This window comes from Arachis hypogaea, chromosome 18 (genome assembly GCF_003086295.3).
Source record: "Arachis hypogaea cultivar Tifrunner chromosome 18, arahy.Tifrunner.gnm2.J5K5, whole genome shotgun sequence".
Lineage (NCBI taxonomy): Eukaryota > Viridiplantae > Streptophyta > Magnoliopsida > Fabales > Fabaceae > Arachis > Arachis hypogaea.
This window is the reverse complement of record NC_092053.1, coordinates 1,189,074-1,206,197: the sequence shown is the minus strand read 5'-3', so window position 1 is coordinate 1,206,197 and position 17,124 is coordinate 1,189,074. Positions and strand designations below refer to the sequence as shown.

Here is a 17,124-nt window from a genome sequence, read left to right as displayed (position 1 = left end):
CAACTACAAATTGTGAGGAGACAAGATCAACAACTCAAATTAACAATAAAAGAACATCAAACATTAAATTTCATTAAATGTAAACAAATTCAACATGAGCATTCATAAACATAAAAGAGATATAAAAGTAAAATTAACACTACAAATCATGAGAATGGAAGAGTAGAAGCAAGAATCCATAAAGGAAACAAAATGAAAAGATGTAATTGAACCTAAATCTAAGAGAGATTAATTAAGTTAACCTAATTCTAGGGAGAAGAGGGAGCTTCTCTCTCTAGAAACTAACCTACATGATCCTATACTACCAAACAATTGCTCCCCCCTTTACCCAAGCTTAAATTCTGCATGAAATAGCATCAGAAATGAGTTGGGTTGGGCCCAAATTGCTTCAGAAATCGCTGGGGGCGATTTCACTTTAGTGGGCCACGAGCAGCATCGGTGCGCACACGTACATGAAATACCAATCTGATGACCATGTTCTCAGTGCCATCTCATAAACTCTTAGCATTTCCACTTTTTTGTAAACTCCATTTGAGTCTCCAAATGTTCCCCACCTGCTCTTGCAATTGATATTAGTGTTCAATTTTAGCACACATTTAAAGGAAACAAAATGAAGTAAACTCTATCTCCCCGATGAAATTTGATTTTACACTTTATAATCTGTACTTTAAAATTTTTTAAATAATGTCAAAACGTGTAAAATGGGGCTTTTTTTGTAACTTTTTTTTCAAAATGACTCTTCTATTAATTAAGATATAATTTTTTCTTACACATCACAAAGAAGGATAACATTAAAAATTAAAAATAAAAAAAGTTAATAAAAGACCTATTTACATTGTTTGACAATTTTAGAATGTCAAACTGGGATTTTTCTTAATAATCTAGAGTATTATAAGGTACATAAAAATTTCTGGAAGACCATAAAAAATATGTCAAAACAGTTTAAAATTATTTAATTTTATCTTCTTTAATTACGACCGAAATAATTGAATAATATTAAATATAATAAATTTGTAATTATGTATTTTACACACTTAAAATTATAAATGTTAAAGTTAAATAAAATAACTTAAGGTTGTTGTCTTCTTAACATTATTACAGAAAATAAGAAGTAAAATTTGTTAAAGGTTAATTATAATAAATATTAAAAATTGCTATGTTTTGTAGAATTAAATTAAATATGTGTAAACTAAAGTTAAATTTAAAAAATATTTTATTTAAAATAATTTGTAATACCAAAGATTTGGATGTTGGATCTACATAATGTGATTTTTAATACGATGTTCCTAAAATTATTAGTATTTTGTTAATATATATATAAATGAAAAATGAATTATTTATATATTTTTTTACCCTTTAAGTATCAACTTTATTCTTCGTATTTTTGTAGGTCTTCCTTTAATATCTATTTGTTCTTCTTTTTCTAGTGCATACAGTTTTTCAACGACATCTACAATTAAAGAAAAAAACAAAAATAAATATGTAATTTTTTAATAAGTTATTTTTAATAAGAATAATTGAAATATTATAAAGTGAAACTATCTGTTAATATTTACAATGTCTCAAATGATGTAAATTTAAAATAGTGTTAGAGAATATTCAAAATTGGATCTTTAATTTCTTTAATTTGCATATTCTATTTTCAAATTTTTATAGTATTGACTTTTTCTTCTTGTAACAAATGTTTGAATTTGTTCATCATATTTTTTTTTCACAATTACATGAAGAGGTGTTCCCTAGTGTTAGTAAATCATAGTTAATAATTAGTTAAAAAATTTCTGATTAAATTTTTTTAAGTTATTAGAAAATGAACAATGAATAGCATATTGAAAGAAGTATAATTTTAACGATATTCGAATACAATTATATATAAAGTATTAGAAAAATAATATAAAAATTATAAAAAGCAAAAAGAATTAAAGTATTTTTTTCGTAAATTTAATTTAAAAATGTAATAAATATGTTTGTATTGTACATTTTTATCTAATATAATCATTTCTAAGCAAAGAAGCTCCTCTTTATTATGCGAATTTTGATAAACTAATTGTCTGTTTGTTTGGTGATATTGTCCAAAGAATGATGCTTCATTGAGTAAGTTTGAGATGTTGCGTAGTTCAAAAATATATTTCTTGTGCTAAATTTGATGTTATTTGAAAGAATAGTGATAAGAGACTTATATAAGTAGTTCGAATAGTATAGAATTTGAATATTTGTAACGTAAAATTTATTATGATTAATAATATTATTATGACCTTCGGAATATGGATGTTTATTACTACATTTAATGAATTATTTATAGAAATTAATAAAATTAATTATTGGGGTTATAAATTTATTGTAGTGTTTATAACGGTAAAATATAATAAATATAGGGATATGGATTCAATGTCTTTGTAAGTTACAAATTTGGTTAGACATTATTAATTTTTAATTATTGTCGTTGGTAATTTTACACCCTAATTTGCATATATTTCTATTACTTGTATATATATATTTTGCTTATTTGAAAATAATAGTTAATTTGGCAAGAATTGAATGGTTGATTCTAAAGTTTTGCCAAGTAAGCGATGTTACTGACATGACATTAGTAGGATATTTTAAAAGTAATGTGAGTAAACTTAGTCATTTACTCTTATATATTAAGAATAGATTTAATGAGTTATTTATAGAAATTAATAAATTAATTATTAAAATTATAAATTTATTGTATTGTTTATAATAGTAAGATATAATAAATATAGGGATATGAATTCAATGTCTTTGTAGGTTATAAATTTTGTTACTACAAATTCTGTGATATTTTCTCAGCTTCACACAGAATTCAGAATTTACTAGAGAAACACACATCAACACGAGGGAATCCAGTCAGTCCGACATGCCCTCGGGGACTCTGGAAGAGGTCTCGACAATATTTTTACGAGACGACATGGGTCAACTAAAATCCTACAGTAAGAAAAGGAAAAAAATGGGTTACTAGTCAAACAGCTCGGGCAAAATAAAGCACAACTCGGGCATAAAGGGATACAACTCAAAACTAAAATGCATAAGTGTCAAGAAGGCAGACAAAGCAACAAAAGGAAACCCCAGGACCTACACTAAAGATCCAGGGGCATCCTTTGGAGGCATTTATGGAACAAGGACTCAGGAAAATCTACAAGCCTACATCTCTACACGTCCTAACAGGAAGATAATGACCCTATTTTCAACAAAAGCGACACTCCAAGAAGAAAGCCACGAGCCACAAATCAAATAAAGTCATCAAAATAACCACTTCCCAAACTACAGTTTCAAGCGGAACTACCAAGCAACAAAACGTATCAAGTAGAAGTCATCAAAGACGCAAACTTTTCCAGAAATAAACAAAAGCCATTATCTCAAAAGCTACAAAACCAAATAAAAAGACAACAAACATGCAAAGCCCTAAAAAAGCCTTTATCATCAAAGAGAAATGCCAAAAGCAGACACAAGAAGGCAAAAAGGTTCAATCTTTCAATGAACATTCAAGCAAAATCAAAACTTATCACCAAGAAATAAAAATAAAGCAAAGGAAGAAGGACAAAAGTAAGAGAAGAACCAACCTGAAAAAAAGAGAGAAAGATCCGAAGAAAGTTGAAGACAGAACCCGAAGCGAGGGAAGCACCAATAGCAAGCGTTGCAGAAAGAAACACGAAAAATGCAAGCCTCAGGCAAAACAGAAAGACAAAAGAAAAGGGGGAAGTTACAGCAAGAAAGGAACGGAAAGAGAAAACCGTTTTTTGTGGGAGAAATTCAAAATGAAGAGAAACGGAGCACGAAAGGAATTAATGAGGTTATTAAATCCTCGCACATTCCCAAGACAAGAATATAAATGCAAAAGCGCGCGCCTCCAAACTAAAGTAAGCAAAGAAAAAACGATTCGCATTCAAAAAACTTCAGCGGAATCGACCAACATGCTCGAGCTCGGCCTTTCCAAACGAAGGATTGAAGACCTAAAAAACTAAAGGACTCGACCTCAAAAGGAAGGTCGTACTCGAGCAGGGGCACTGTTCATACCCTAGGGTCGAGCTGTCCGACCCGGGTTGCTTAAACGACAAGTCAACCGACCTCTTCAGGTCAGGACGAGTCGACCTCTTCTCAAAGAGCTCGACCAAATCACCAGGGAAAGCCCAAAAAGGGCCCAACAGAGGAACACGACCCAAATTCAAAGGCAGTCCAAGCCTATAGAGATAAAGGCGATTCCCTTGAAGATAAGATGACCTAATTCAAAGATAAGATAAGATAAGATAACTATCTTATCCCCAGAAAGGTCACTCCACACTACTATAAATACGCTGGAGCACCCAGGTATAACTCATACTCTGATTCTACTAAAAACCTGCTTAATACCCTTGCTAACTTAAGCATCGGAGTCCCTTGCAGGTACCACCACCCTCCGGTGACCAAGGATCAGCAGCATAGCCAGTCCCACATATCGGATACGACAACGCCGGCCACCACCCGCCAGCCGGACACGTCATCTCTGATCAGAATAGAAGATCTCATCCGAGATCGACCTATAGTTTCAGGTAACCCTCGGAACAGCATCCATGAAGGAAAGGTACTTGTATCCAGAGGAGGCATCCACTAGAGTGTCTATACTTGGGAGTGGATAAGGATCTTTTGGACAGGCTTTATTGAGGTCGATGTAATCAGTGCACATTCGCCATTTTCCATTTGACTTTTTCACCAATACAACGTTGGCCAGCCATAGTGGGTACTTGACTTCTCTTATGAATCCTGCCTCCAGTAGGGCTTGTACTTGTTCTTCCATAGCTTGGGATCTTTCTGGTCTGAGCTTCCGACGCCTCTGTTGTATTGGCCGAGATCCTGGGTATACTGCCAGTTTGTGGCACATTAGTTTGAGATCTATGCCTGGCATATCTGCGGCTTTTCATGCAAAGAGGTTAACATTATCTCTTAGGAACTGTATCAGAGACTCCTTTATGTCTCCTTTCAAAGTCACCTCAATATTTGTTGTCTTTTCTGGGATGTCCCCGATCTGGACTTCCTCGATATCACCCTCCGGTTGTGGACGAAGTTCTTCCCAACCTCGAACTCCCCCGAGCTCGATAGTGTTGATTTCTTCTCCTTTGCCTCTAAGGTTCAGACTTTCGTGGTAACATCGTCGCGTGGTTTTCTGGTCTCCTTTTATCGTGGCGATCCCTTCTGAAGTTGGAAATTTCATGCATAGATGCAGAGTCAAAACTACCGCGGTGAGCTGATTTAGTGTTGTCCGACCTATCAAGGCGTTGTAGGCTGAGCCTACGTCGACTACAATGTAGTCTATGTTGAGTGTCCTTGATCGAGTTCCCTTGCCAAAGGTTGTATGTAGTGAGATGTATCCAAGTGGTTGGATTGGAGTATCTCCTAGTCCGAACAAGCTGTTTGGATATGCCCCGAGCTCTTTTTCTTGTAGGCCGAGTTTGTCGAAGGCGGATTTAAACAAGATATCTGCCGAACTTCCTTGGTCCACCAATGTACGGTGGAGATTAGAATTGGCCAATATGATAATAATGACCATGGGATCATCATGTCCCGGGATGATGCCGGCCGCGTCTTCTTGGGTAAAAGTAATAGTAGGAAGGTCGGGTGGTCCTTCTCCTCCTTCAACATGATATACTTCCTTAAGGTGCCTTTTGCGGGATGACTTGGAGATTCCTCCTCCCGCAAATCCTCCATTTATCATGTGAACATGCCTCTCCGGGGTGCGGGGTGGTCGTTCAGCTCGACCAACCTCTTCGTCCCTTCTTCTTTTTCTAGGTTCGTCCGTTTTGTTGGCTAAGTATCGATCTAGTCGCCCCTCTCTTACCAATTTTTCTATGACATTTTTTAAGTCGAAGCACTCGTTTGTAGGTTATAGTTTTAGCAAAACACATCAGAGGCAAGTAAAATTATTTATAGTCTTATATTTGTAAATATATATCCACCAAAAAAATTGACAGTGACATTCACAGACGTTGATATGCAATTCTTAGTTGCTGGACATAAAGCTAAAGATGCAGAATTTTTTCTGCATTCCAAGATAATCAAGTTTTTTTCCACACAATATGCAATAAGGAAAAATATAAAATATAAAATCTTAAATTAAGATATTCCAAATTTGCATGAAAATAATTATAATATAAAAAAATTGAACAACTTTCAATGGTGATAATGATAAAGAGGGGGAAAAAGAACATAAAGAAGGGGTTATCTGAAATTGAAGATAGCACCAACGGTTGCTATTTCATTGCTTGTCAACATGAGTTCCCTTCAAGATGGTAAAAAGATTTCAACTAAAGAAATTTCAGAAAATAGGTAATTAAATTCAATAGTTTCATATCTTTAGCAAAGAGAAAATAACAAAGTGTACCTTCAGTTCAAGTTGCTGTTGCTGTTGTTGGATTTGGTGCAAAACTTGAGGTTGGTGTAGATGGTGCTAGAAGAAGACGCTGCCATTGAAGCCATTGTTGGTTGTCACTTGTTAGAAGAAAAGAGCTGAGAAAATTGAAAGGCTATGTTTACAGCAAAGCATTATACATATACAAACAGATCAAAGTATTGTTCAGAGGAGAAACCCTCAAAACAGAGCTGTAGCACATCATTTAAGGGTACAACGAAAAAAAAAAAGAAGCAGCTTCCATTGTGCTTACCTGTAACATCCTTTGAGTATTACCGGTCTCACCTTCCTGCTCGGATCCGACGATTTCTTCCATAAGAAGAGATCGGCATCCCAGTTATCAGTGCCACTAAGGTCGTTACGATCAGGACCACCGAACCCGACACGGTGTTGCCGAGCGACACGCCCAGCACTGACAGAAATGTATGCAAGAAATCGGTGTTCGAAATATCGCGAGCGAGTGTGAGTGAGACGGACCGATTCTCTGCTTCGGTTGTGACCTATGAGCTGAGAATTGAATGGGAAAACAAACAAAATGGGGGCAAAAAATATATTTAAAGAATATATTTGAAATTCAAAAATTTTTTGAAAGGAAGATTCCCGCTCAACGAGAGCATCTTGTCTGAATATAGAACCAAGGAGAGAATTATTGAAGATCCGGGCGCATTAGATAAATAAAGACTATAATAAAGTGAATGTAAAATATATTTGAGATATTATTTGGTATTAAAAATAGAGGAATATTGATATTGTTTGAAAAATATATGAAAATTTTTAAGCAAATAGAAAAAATTGTTATTAAAAAAAAGAAAATGATAAATTAATCCCTAACTTTTTAGTTTGTTGATATTTAAATTCCTAAAAATTTAAAAATATATTTAAATTTTTAACTTCTTTAAAATTTGAACACATCCATCTTTGGGTCTAATTTATCCCATTTTAAAAACTCTTTCACGTGTGTATCCATATCAATCAGGTCAGTATAACGGGAGTCACCTTTAATTTTTTCGTAAGTAAATATGAGAAATCGATATGTCCAAATTTTAAAAAGATTATGAATTTAAATGCATTTTTAAATTTTCACAAAATTAAATGTCCATGGATCAAAAGGTCAAGGACTTATTTATTTTTTTCTCAAAAAAGAAATGCTATGAAATATTATGTTATGTTATTATTCATAAGTGATTCTGTCAAAATATAAATAATGTTCTAAATTTTCTGCTAATTAAAAATTAAAATAGTTCTTTATTATGTATTAAATTAGAGTACATTACTTTTTTAAATACTAATAGTGTTCATTTATTTTTCACACCAATTAATAATTTAAATATAGTTGACATTGATCTCATAATGGTATTATTTGTTTTACTCGTACAAACGCGCGAATAAATTGCTAATGTAGATAGAAAAAGAATAATACATTAAAAAAAGTATCATTAATAATAAAAGTGACCAATTTAAAAATAATATGTTATATTGTTATTAAAAACTTTTGTTTTAAAATAGAAAGTATACGATAACTTAAAATCAGTACATCAAACCCATGCATGTAATGTGATAAATCAGAAATAAAAAATTATTCAGCTTTTTAAGAAATATAAGTAAATTTAGATGTTCAAAAACACAATTTCTTTCAACTATGCTATATGTCTCATTTATTATCATAAACAGTAAAGCATGGAGTTTAATAAGAATACAAACTCACAGTTTAATAAGAATATATCTATGGTAAACATTGTTAAAATAAATAGTAAAATATTCAAAATTTAGTGAGAAACAATTAGAAGTAGATATTTATCCTAAATCTTTTAATAAAATCGCTAAACGAAGCCAAGCATTCTCCTTCATCAATCTCTCCTGTATAAAATAATCAAAATTAGAAAAACCAACTGATACGTCACCTTTATCCTCGGTCGACCGAAAAGCTCGGCACGTGGGCAACTAAGCTCGGTCCTGCATCAGCCGCCCGAGAAACTCGGCACGTGAGCAGCTAAGATCAGCCTCATGTCAGCTCCCGATAAGCTCGACACGAAGGTAGATAAGCTCGGCCTCACCCATTCGAAGAAATAGGAAACGTGCTCAAACAAACTTAATCACCAAAACTGAATATCATAACCAACCTACAAACTAGGACTTATCCACCAACGGGTAAAAATAACTCCTATAAAACCGAGCTAATATCCTCGGTTAGGTCTCAGGTTCCATTCTCAGTCTTCATATTTACTTAATTACTCTCACTCGAGATTATCACTAACTTGAGCGTCGGAGTATCTTTTGCAGGTATTCCCGCCGCAGTGTTCGTTCCAGGCCAACGTATAGCTCTTCCTCTCCGACAGACGCTTGCTCGGAATTGCTAAAGCTTGGCCACCCCAGTACCAGGACGAAACACCAACCATAGTTAAAGTGAATTGATATAGGTTTAGCGATATGTCCTTTCATGATGTGGATGTCAATTCGAGTAATAGTATTACAAACTTTAAAAAATAAAAAAAGATAATAAAATAATGATTTCATCAATTAAAGTATATTAAAAAATTGGTTCATGTACATAATTCACATCAAAAAGAATTCGTAACTATTACTTAAGGTCCTAACTTTAAAAGGATTTACTTCATCGATAACTTTCTATCAATAAATTTAGTCATGTAAGTAATCTATAGTTCATAGTTGCAATTTGTAAATAATCATGTTACTTAAATCAATTTTTTTTTTGGTCGAACATTAAAAAAAAAATCAATCAAAGTTTTACGTGATTCTAAGTAAACTATTGAATTAATCTCTCCTATTAAGTTTGACTCTAGATCTATTGTAACATTTTCTAAAATATTTAAAATTGACAAATACTATCATAAGTGATGTGAAGATAGTATGACTTGCAACCTAAACCCACCCTACTAATATGTTTAAAGAATTATAATTTAAAATAAATGCTAGAAGTCAGAAATAAAATGCTAATTGTTTCTATTTTTTTTTTTTTGTAGATTTAGCTAATTAAAGATAGAATTTTGTATATGTATTTTTAATTATAATTTATAATAAATTATTGTAATTACTTAAATTTCTTTTACTTTAACAAATAATTTGTATTTTATAGTAAAATAAAAAAAAATTCCGAAATTGCTTTAACAAATTGTTCATGACCCTCATTATGTCATCAATAAAATTGTATGCATAAAAGATCTAAAAACCTTTCAATTATGTGCATCCCTTTTAAAAGATCTTAAAGGCTTCCAACAACCACAACTATCCTTACAATATCGGCTTTAGTTAAAAATATTAATAAAAAAAAATGACATCTTAGCTCTAGAATTGGCCACACTACACTACTGTTGTCGTAAAAATATTAATAAATCTTCATTTAAATTTTAGTTCTAGAGTTATATATTCTCAATCTTCATTTGCATTATTAGTCTCTATCTTTTAATGCTTCAAATAAACATAAACTTAAAGAAGGAATAGAAAAAAAAAATCCAGAAAATTAATATTAAAAAACTTGAAAAAAGATATTCAAAAGAGCATGAAAATATTACTATCAATCATGAGTTAAAGAATGCTTACCTAATACGACTTTGTCAATCATGCAATTTAAATTCAAGTTCACCTTATCAAACTCTATAAATCTAATTTCAAATGTTTATCATAAAATAAAATTTATACAAACTTTAAGATAATATTTTTAAATTTTTTATTTTTTAACTTTTTAATAATTGTACCACCCAAAATGACATAAATATAGATTTCTAAAATGAAATGGCATTGCGAAAAGAAGCTTAGTAATTATAAAATTTGCTTTTAATAGGAAGGTGTAAATGGTTTTTAAGATATGTTGCATTTTTGCTCACATTCATCTTTTAATTTTACAATGATGCTTTAAGTACAATAAATATAAAAAAGCACACCAAAGATTAAGAATATGTTCAATTTTTTTAATCTTTGCTAAAAGCAAGGACTAATACTATTTTTTACCAAACTTCACAATAAATATTGTAAATCCTAATTAGTTCTAAATTTAAAATTTCTTATCCAACATCTTTCTAAACAAACAAATACAAAGAGCATCTATGAAATATGGGGTTACTCAAAGTTTAATAATGCTAATAATTATTTTAAAAATTTCTCATAAAATCATGTATAAAGTTTTTTTAAATCTTAAATTCTAAACCTTTTTTGTTCAGCTGCAAAAGATATCATATTATTTCAAGTCAATATCATCTTTTTAATTTAAAATCAACAGCAAAGGATAAATCACTGCAATTTTGCTGATAAATATGTTGCAGGTTAGTGGCAAGGTTACCTATAATGGCCATGAAATGAATGAGTTTGTACCTCAAAGAACTGCAGCATACATTAGCCAGAATGATGTTCATATTGGAGAAATGACTGTTAATTTTGATTGATACACAACCTTTTGATCTTATAGGCTTTCTAATAATACTAGGCAACAGCATCTGAAGGCCAGGAAGCAAACCAGATGATAACAGAATATATACTAAAGCTGACATCTTCAACTTCAAGTAGTTCTGAGTTCTGATTTCTCACAATATTGCATCATCACAAACGCAAATACTGTCTTTATGGTTTCTACTATTTATCTAATTTGTGATTTACAGATCTTGGATTTAGAAATATGTGATGATACTCTAGTAGGGGATGAAATGTTGCGCGGTATATCAAGAAAGCGTGTTACCACAGGTAGTGATCAAACTCTTAGTCCATCAATTTTGTGTGTAATTCTGTTTCAACTTTTATGTGCATTATTTGCAGGGAAGATGTTGATTGGTCCGGCGAAAGCTTTGTTCATGGATGGCATATCTACTGGGCTAGACAGCTCCACAACTGTTCAAATCATGAAATGCCTTAGACAAATTGTTCATATTCTAAAGTGAACTGCATTTATAGCCTTATTGCAACCAGAGCCAGAGACATGAGCTTTTTTCATTAAAACAAGATGCTACATTTTTCAATTTTTCTTGCAGCGTTTCCTATTAAAGCTTGGAGGGCAAGAAATTTATGTCGACCCATTAGGCCGTCATTCTTACCAACTCATCAACTACTTTGAGGTATAATGTGTCTCAAAAAGCTCAAAGATCATAAAAAAAAGACAATTATATAACTTCTTATAGTTTCTACTTTTAATTAGTCTGTTAAAGGGGTAAATAAAATCAGAGATGGATGTAACCCTGCAACTTGGATGTTGGAAATCACAACTCCAGCACGAGAAATGGATTTAAATGTTGACTTTTCTGATATATATAAAAATACAGAACTTTATAGGTAATCTTCTTTGTAATCTTACTCATTTTTCTACTAAACAACTTTGATATTTCTTAGTTATTATAAAAGCTGTGTTCTTATGCTGAAAAAATGTTTGCCTATACCTTAGGAGAAATAAAGATCTTGTAGCAGAATTGAGCAAGCCTGCTCCTGTGTTTTTGTAAACAATATGAACAATATGCTCTAAAATTGACCCAATAAAGTAAAAAAACACTCCACTCTCAAATTATCTCTTAAACTTTAACATTAGGATAACCATTTGCACACTTAGTGAATTAAACATCCAGCCATTATTAACTGTACATGAGTAAATCGAATAAAAAAAAAATAATGAACACAATCAAGAGAGGCTAAAGCATTAAGCATTACTATTGTATTAATCCATCTCTTTTTTTTTTTTGAACAAATGAGCTCAACACACTAAAATGGAGCATAAAGAGAAACAGTACGACAAAACATAATACAGAAACAAAACAAAAACAACAATAAAACGGTCGAATCCGTTGTCATCTCCGGCATTGCCATCAACAACCAATCGGATCAACTCCACACCATTCCCTGTAGCTCAAGAATGACCTAATCTTTACTCCTTCAACACTTGTCTGTATACTCTGGAACACTCTACTATTGCGCTCCAACCAAATGTTCCAAACAACCGCACAGAATCCTGTCAGCCATTTCCTTTGCTCAGACTTGCCACCTGGTACTCCAGTCCAACTCTCAAAAAACTCTTTTCCGGATCCCGGGATGGCCCAAGCTCTATTAGCACCCGTCAACCAAGCACACCAAACCTGCCATGTTAACTCACAAGCAAAAAATAAATGATGCACTGATTCTATGTCCTTTTTGCACAACACACACACATTGTCATTATGATTAATAATGCCGAGTCTAGTCAATCTCTCCTTCGTGTTGACCCTGCCTACTAAAACAAACCATGCAAATAGTTCAACCCTTGGAGGAACCAAGCCTCTCCAGATTGAGCTAGTGAAGCTGTAGCTCGTGATGTCCTCTGAGAGGGTTTCTTTCTGCAACACCTGCACAAACGATTTAGTAGAAAAAACACCTTTTTTGTCAAATTTCCAAACAACTGAATCCTCCCTATCAACCGATAAACTTACAACCCGTAACCGGTCGTGGAGTTGATTGAGCAGCTCTAGCTCCCATTGGAAGAGTTCTCTCCTCCATTGGAAGTTCCACACCCACTCTAGCCCATCCCAAAACCCACAGTCCCTTATTACTGATCCTTGCTGATTTGAAACAGAGAAGAGCCTCGGAAAACAATCTTTCAAAGATCCACCTTGTAACCAAGTATCCTCCCAAAACCGGGTGCTTCGGCCGTTTCCCACCTCCATGGACAAGCCACTGATCATCATATTTCTTATACGCTGCTCCTTAATATTAAGCTGGCAGATATCTTTCCACGGGCCCCTTCCTGATGGCAACTGTTGAGTTGACAGCATCGCAGTTGGGTTTAGCTGATTACAGGAGCAAACCACTTTCTTCCAAAGCGGGCAGTCCTCCTTTGAGAAGCGCCACCACCACTTGAATAGGAGCGATGCATTTCTAATTAAAGCATCTCCCACCCCCAAACCACCTAGCTTTTTCGGGGCTTGAACTACCTCCCATCTCACCATCGGCATCCCTCTGTTCCCATCTTCTTTACTCCATAAGAACCTTCTCTGCAGTCCAATTATCTTTTCTGCAACCGCCTTTGGCATCTTATACAAGCTTAAGTAGTAAGTTGGCAAGCTATTGAGGACAGATTTTATGAGAACCAATTTACCCGCTTTGTTGAGAGTTCTCGCTTTCCATAGGCTCAGCTTGTCTTCCACCTTGTCTATAATTGGTTTCCAAGTCTTCACCAACCGAGGGTTAGCGCCAAGAGGAATGCCTAAGTACCTAACAGGCAACGCCGCTTCAGCACACCCCAACAAACCACACATATTCCTCACCCATTCCTTCTCACAGTTAATTGGGATTAGGCTCGACTTTTCAAAGTTGATGCTCAGGCCAGACATCAACTCAAAGCAGCGCAGGAGTCTCTTATAATTCACCAGTGTGTCTGTTTCCTGTGGACAAAATAAAATTGTGTCATCTGCAAATTGTAGATGCGACAATTCTATATTGTCCCTTCCCACCAGAAGTGGGGAAATTCGGCCATTTCTTACCGCCTCTCCCACCATCCTGTGCAGCACATCAACAACAAGCACAAACAGAAAAGGAGAGAGAGGATCCCCTTGTCTGAGACCTCTCTCCATCTTGAACGGCTTAGATGGTGACCCATTAATCAACACTGACATAGACGCTGTAGTCACACATTCCTTCACCCAAGTCCTCCATTTAAGTCCAAAGCCCATCTTCTGCAGTACTATATCCACAAAGCTCCACCTCACTCTGTCATAGGCTTTCTGAAAGTCTAGCTTGACAATTGCCGCCTTCTTCTTCCGCATCTTCAGCCATTGGACCGTCTCGCAAGCAATGAGGGCACCATCATGTATTTTCCGGCCCTTGACAAACGCAGACTGAGTCTCTCCTACTAGATTTGGCATCACTGAACGCATTCTTCGTACCAGTACTTTGGATATCACCTTGTACACACAGCCAACCATACTAATCGGTCTTAAGTCCTTAATTTCCTTAGCTCCCACAAATTTTGGAGCTAACGCCACCCAAGTAATATTAGCATCTGCTGGTAACTTTGCATTCTGAAAAAAACCCAACACAGCTGCAGTGAACTCCTGACCCAGCTCCTCCCAACAATTCTTTATGAATTTCATGTTATACCCGTCACTACCTGGTGCTTTACTGGACTCACAGTCCCAAACAGCCTCTCGTACTTCCTCAGTTGATGGCATTGCCTCTAGTGGATAAATTAGTAAAACAAATAGCATTTGAGCTATAACAAATGTAGGATTATTCAAAATGATAAATGGATAAATTGTTTTTTTCTTTTTCGTACATCAAGAGAGGCTAAAAATAGAGACCTTTACAGAGGAAAGGAAAACAAATAGCATTTGAGCTATAATTCATTAATTATCTTAAATAATTCTATAAGTATAAGTATAATATAAATATCAGTTATTTTTTCTAAAATATTTTTAAAAGATCCAAATAGAAGATTATATTACCTACAAAAAATAAGTACAAGTTATTTCATTCTCAATCATTGAATTTATCTTATTATTTATAAAGTGGAGCTAAGGGAGATATAGGGAGGGAGGAGCGGCAGTTGCGGTGGTAAGATGGTCCAAATTTAATTTGCATTTGCAGTTAGTTGGAATCATTCTGCGGTTCTCCGAACTTGATAACTTCTTTTACAAGTCTCCTCCATTAACAAACTTATTATTCTGCAGCAACAATGATGGAACCACACTCTGCTCCCACACCCAAGAAGTATTCTAAGAAACCCAAATGTCAGTTTCTTTCTTCCTTCTTCTCCTTTTTTTTCCACACTCTTTTATTTCTCTCTTATTAATTATTTCTTAATTGCTAGATTCAAAGTTCTCACAGCAAGAACTTCCTGCATGGAAACCAATCCTAACACCTGGTTGGGTAGGTATATATATTATATATTATATTATAATTCTACCAACAATAATGCAATCAATCGTCATCTTTATTCTTTTTCAATTCCCAGGTCATTTCCACATTCACTGTCGTAGGAATCGTTTTCATCCCCGTCGGTCTTGCTTCATTGTTTTCATCAGAAAGCGTAATATATACATATCTCTCTCTCTCTCTCTTTAATTCACCGACTATCAATGTTCACCAAAATCAACCGTTAAAATCAGTCATAATGAATAAAATAAAGAAAAATATAGGTAATCAACAACATTTTTGAACAATGTATGAATAATGTGAATTAATAGGATTAAAAGAGTAAATTAATCTTAAATTTAATTAGTAGTATTAAATTAGGATGTAGTGTATTTTTATTTGATTGGTGGTTATTTATGTTGTTTTTATACTTGTATACAAGGTGAAAACTCAGGTGCAGTCAATTTCACGTGAAGTTGATACTTGAGAGCTGTTAGATGAAAATTTTGTCAAATCAGTCAAATCATCTAACGGCTCTTAGATATCAATTTTACGTGAAATTGACTGCACTTGAGTTTTCACCTGTATACAAATATATTAGTCGCTAATTTTAGTGGTTAATCTTAACGTACGAATAACATTTTTGTTAATGAACGTATTGATGGTGGACGAATGCATGCAGGTGGAAGAGGCTGCAATCAGATACGACGACAAATGCCTTAACGAGATCCATGCTCAAAACGCGGTGGCATTTATCAAAAACGACATGACAAACAAGACATGCACGACATCATGGACCGTCGAACGCAAAATGCAAGGCCCTATCTTCATCTATTACCAGCTTGATAATTACTACCAGAACCATCGAAGGTATGTGAAGAGTAGAAATGACAAGCAGCTAGTGAATCCAGCCTCTGAAGGAGACACAACAAATTGTTATCCACAAGACAAAACCAATGGTAGCATGCCAATTGTTCCATGCGGCCTCATTGCTTGGTCTCTCTTCAATGACACTTACAAGTTTTGGGTCAACACCAAGAGTTTGACCGTCAACAAGAAAGACATATCATGGGGGAGTGATAGATCCCACAAATTTGGCTCCAAGGTTTATCCCAAGAATTTTCAACTTGGAGGTCTAGTTGGAGGCGCGAAACTCGATGAAAACATACCTGTACTGTTGTTATATCTACTTGATCTATTTCTTTTGATACACTGACAGTGTAAAATAGTCGTGTTAAACTTTTTAAACTATTTGATTTCATGCATGAATTAATATGTACCAGTTGAATCAACAAGAGGATCTGATTGTTTGGATGAGAACGGCAGCACTGCCATCTTTCAGAAAACTGTATGGGAAGATTGAGACTAACCTGGAAGTGAATGATCTTGTAGAAATAGTTATAGAAAACAATTATAACACATATGAGTTTGGTGGGAATAAGAGGCTCATTCTATCAACTGCAACTTGGATTGGTGGAAAGAATCCCTTCTTAGGGATGGCATACCTTTTTGTTGGTGGGGTATCCTTGCTCTGCGCTATAGTATTCATACTACTCTATGTCATCAAGCCAAGGTAAACAAAATGCTATAATTTTATTTTATTTACTTAACTTCTGAATTTCAAACTTATTTTCCATTCCAAACTTATGTGCAGGCCTCTTGGGGATCCCTCCTACTTGTCTTGGAACAAAAATCCAGGGATTCTAAAATGATTACTGCTATCATTTTTTTTTTTACTTCATTAGGTGTATATAAACATTGTGATGTGAGTGAAAGTTACCATGTTGTATGTGTTCTAATTCTCCTATTAATTCACATTATTCACACATTGTTCAAAAATGTTGTTGATTACCTATATTTTTCCATAATCAATAGGACTGAAATGAAATTTAATTAATAATGACAGAGACAAG

General features: G+C 34.1%; 1 protein-coding gene across 1 annotated transcript; it reads left to right on the top strand.

The window, feature by feature from the left end:
* The first annotated feature begins 15,318 nt into the window (after window positions 1-15,318).
* Window positions 15,319-16,860, top strand: LOC112772557 (putative ALA-interacting subunit 4). Its single transcript, XM_029295280.2, has 3 exons — window positions 15,319-15,386; window positions 15,894-16,382; window positions 16,495-16,860. The coding sequence occupies exons 2-3, from the start codon at window positions 15,978-15,980 to the stop codon at window positions 16,786-16,788; spliced, it is 699 nt and encodes a 232-aa protein (XP_029151113.2). The 5' UTR covers window positions 15,319-15,386; window positions 15,894-15,977; the 3' UTR covers window positions 16,789-16,860.
* The last annotated feature ends 264 nt before the right edge of the window (window positions 16,861-17,124 follow it).

What these genes read in the sequence shown, in the direction of transcription:
- LOC112772557 (XM_029295280.2), top strand. Translation starts at nt 15,978, where the DNA reads ATGACAAACAAGACATGCACGACATCATGGACCGTCGAACGCAAAATG. An exon ending in AACTCGATGAAAACATACCT is followed by an intron (nt 16,383 to 16,494) that starts GTACTGTTGTTA and finishes AATATGTACCAG; the next exon opens with TTGAATCAACAAGAGGATCT.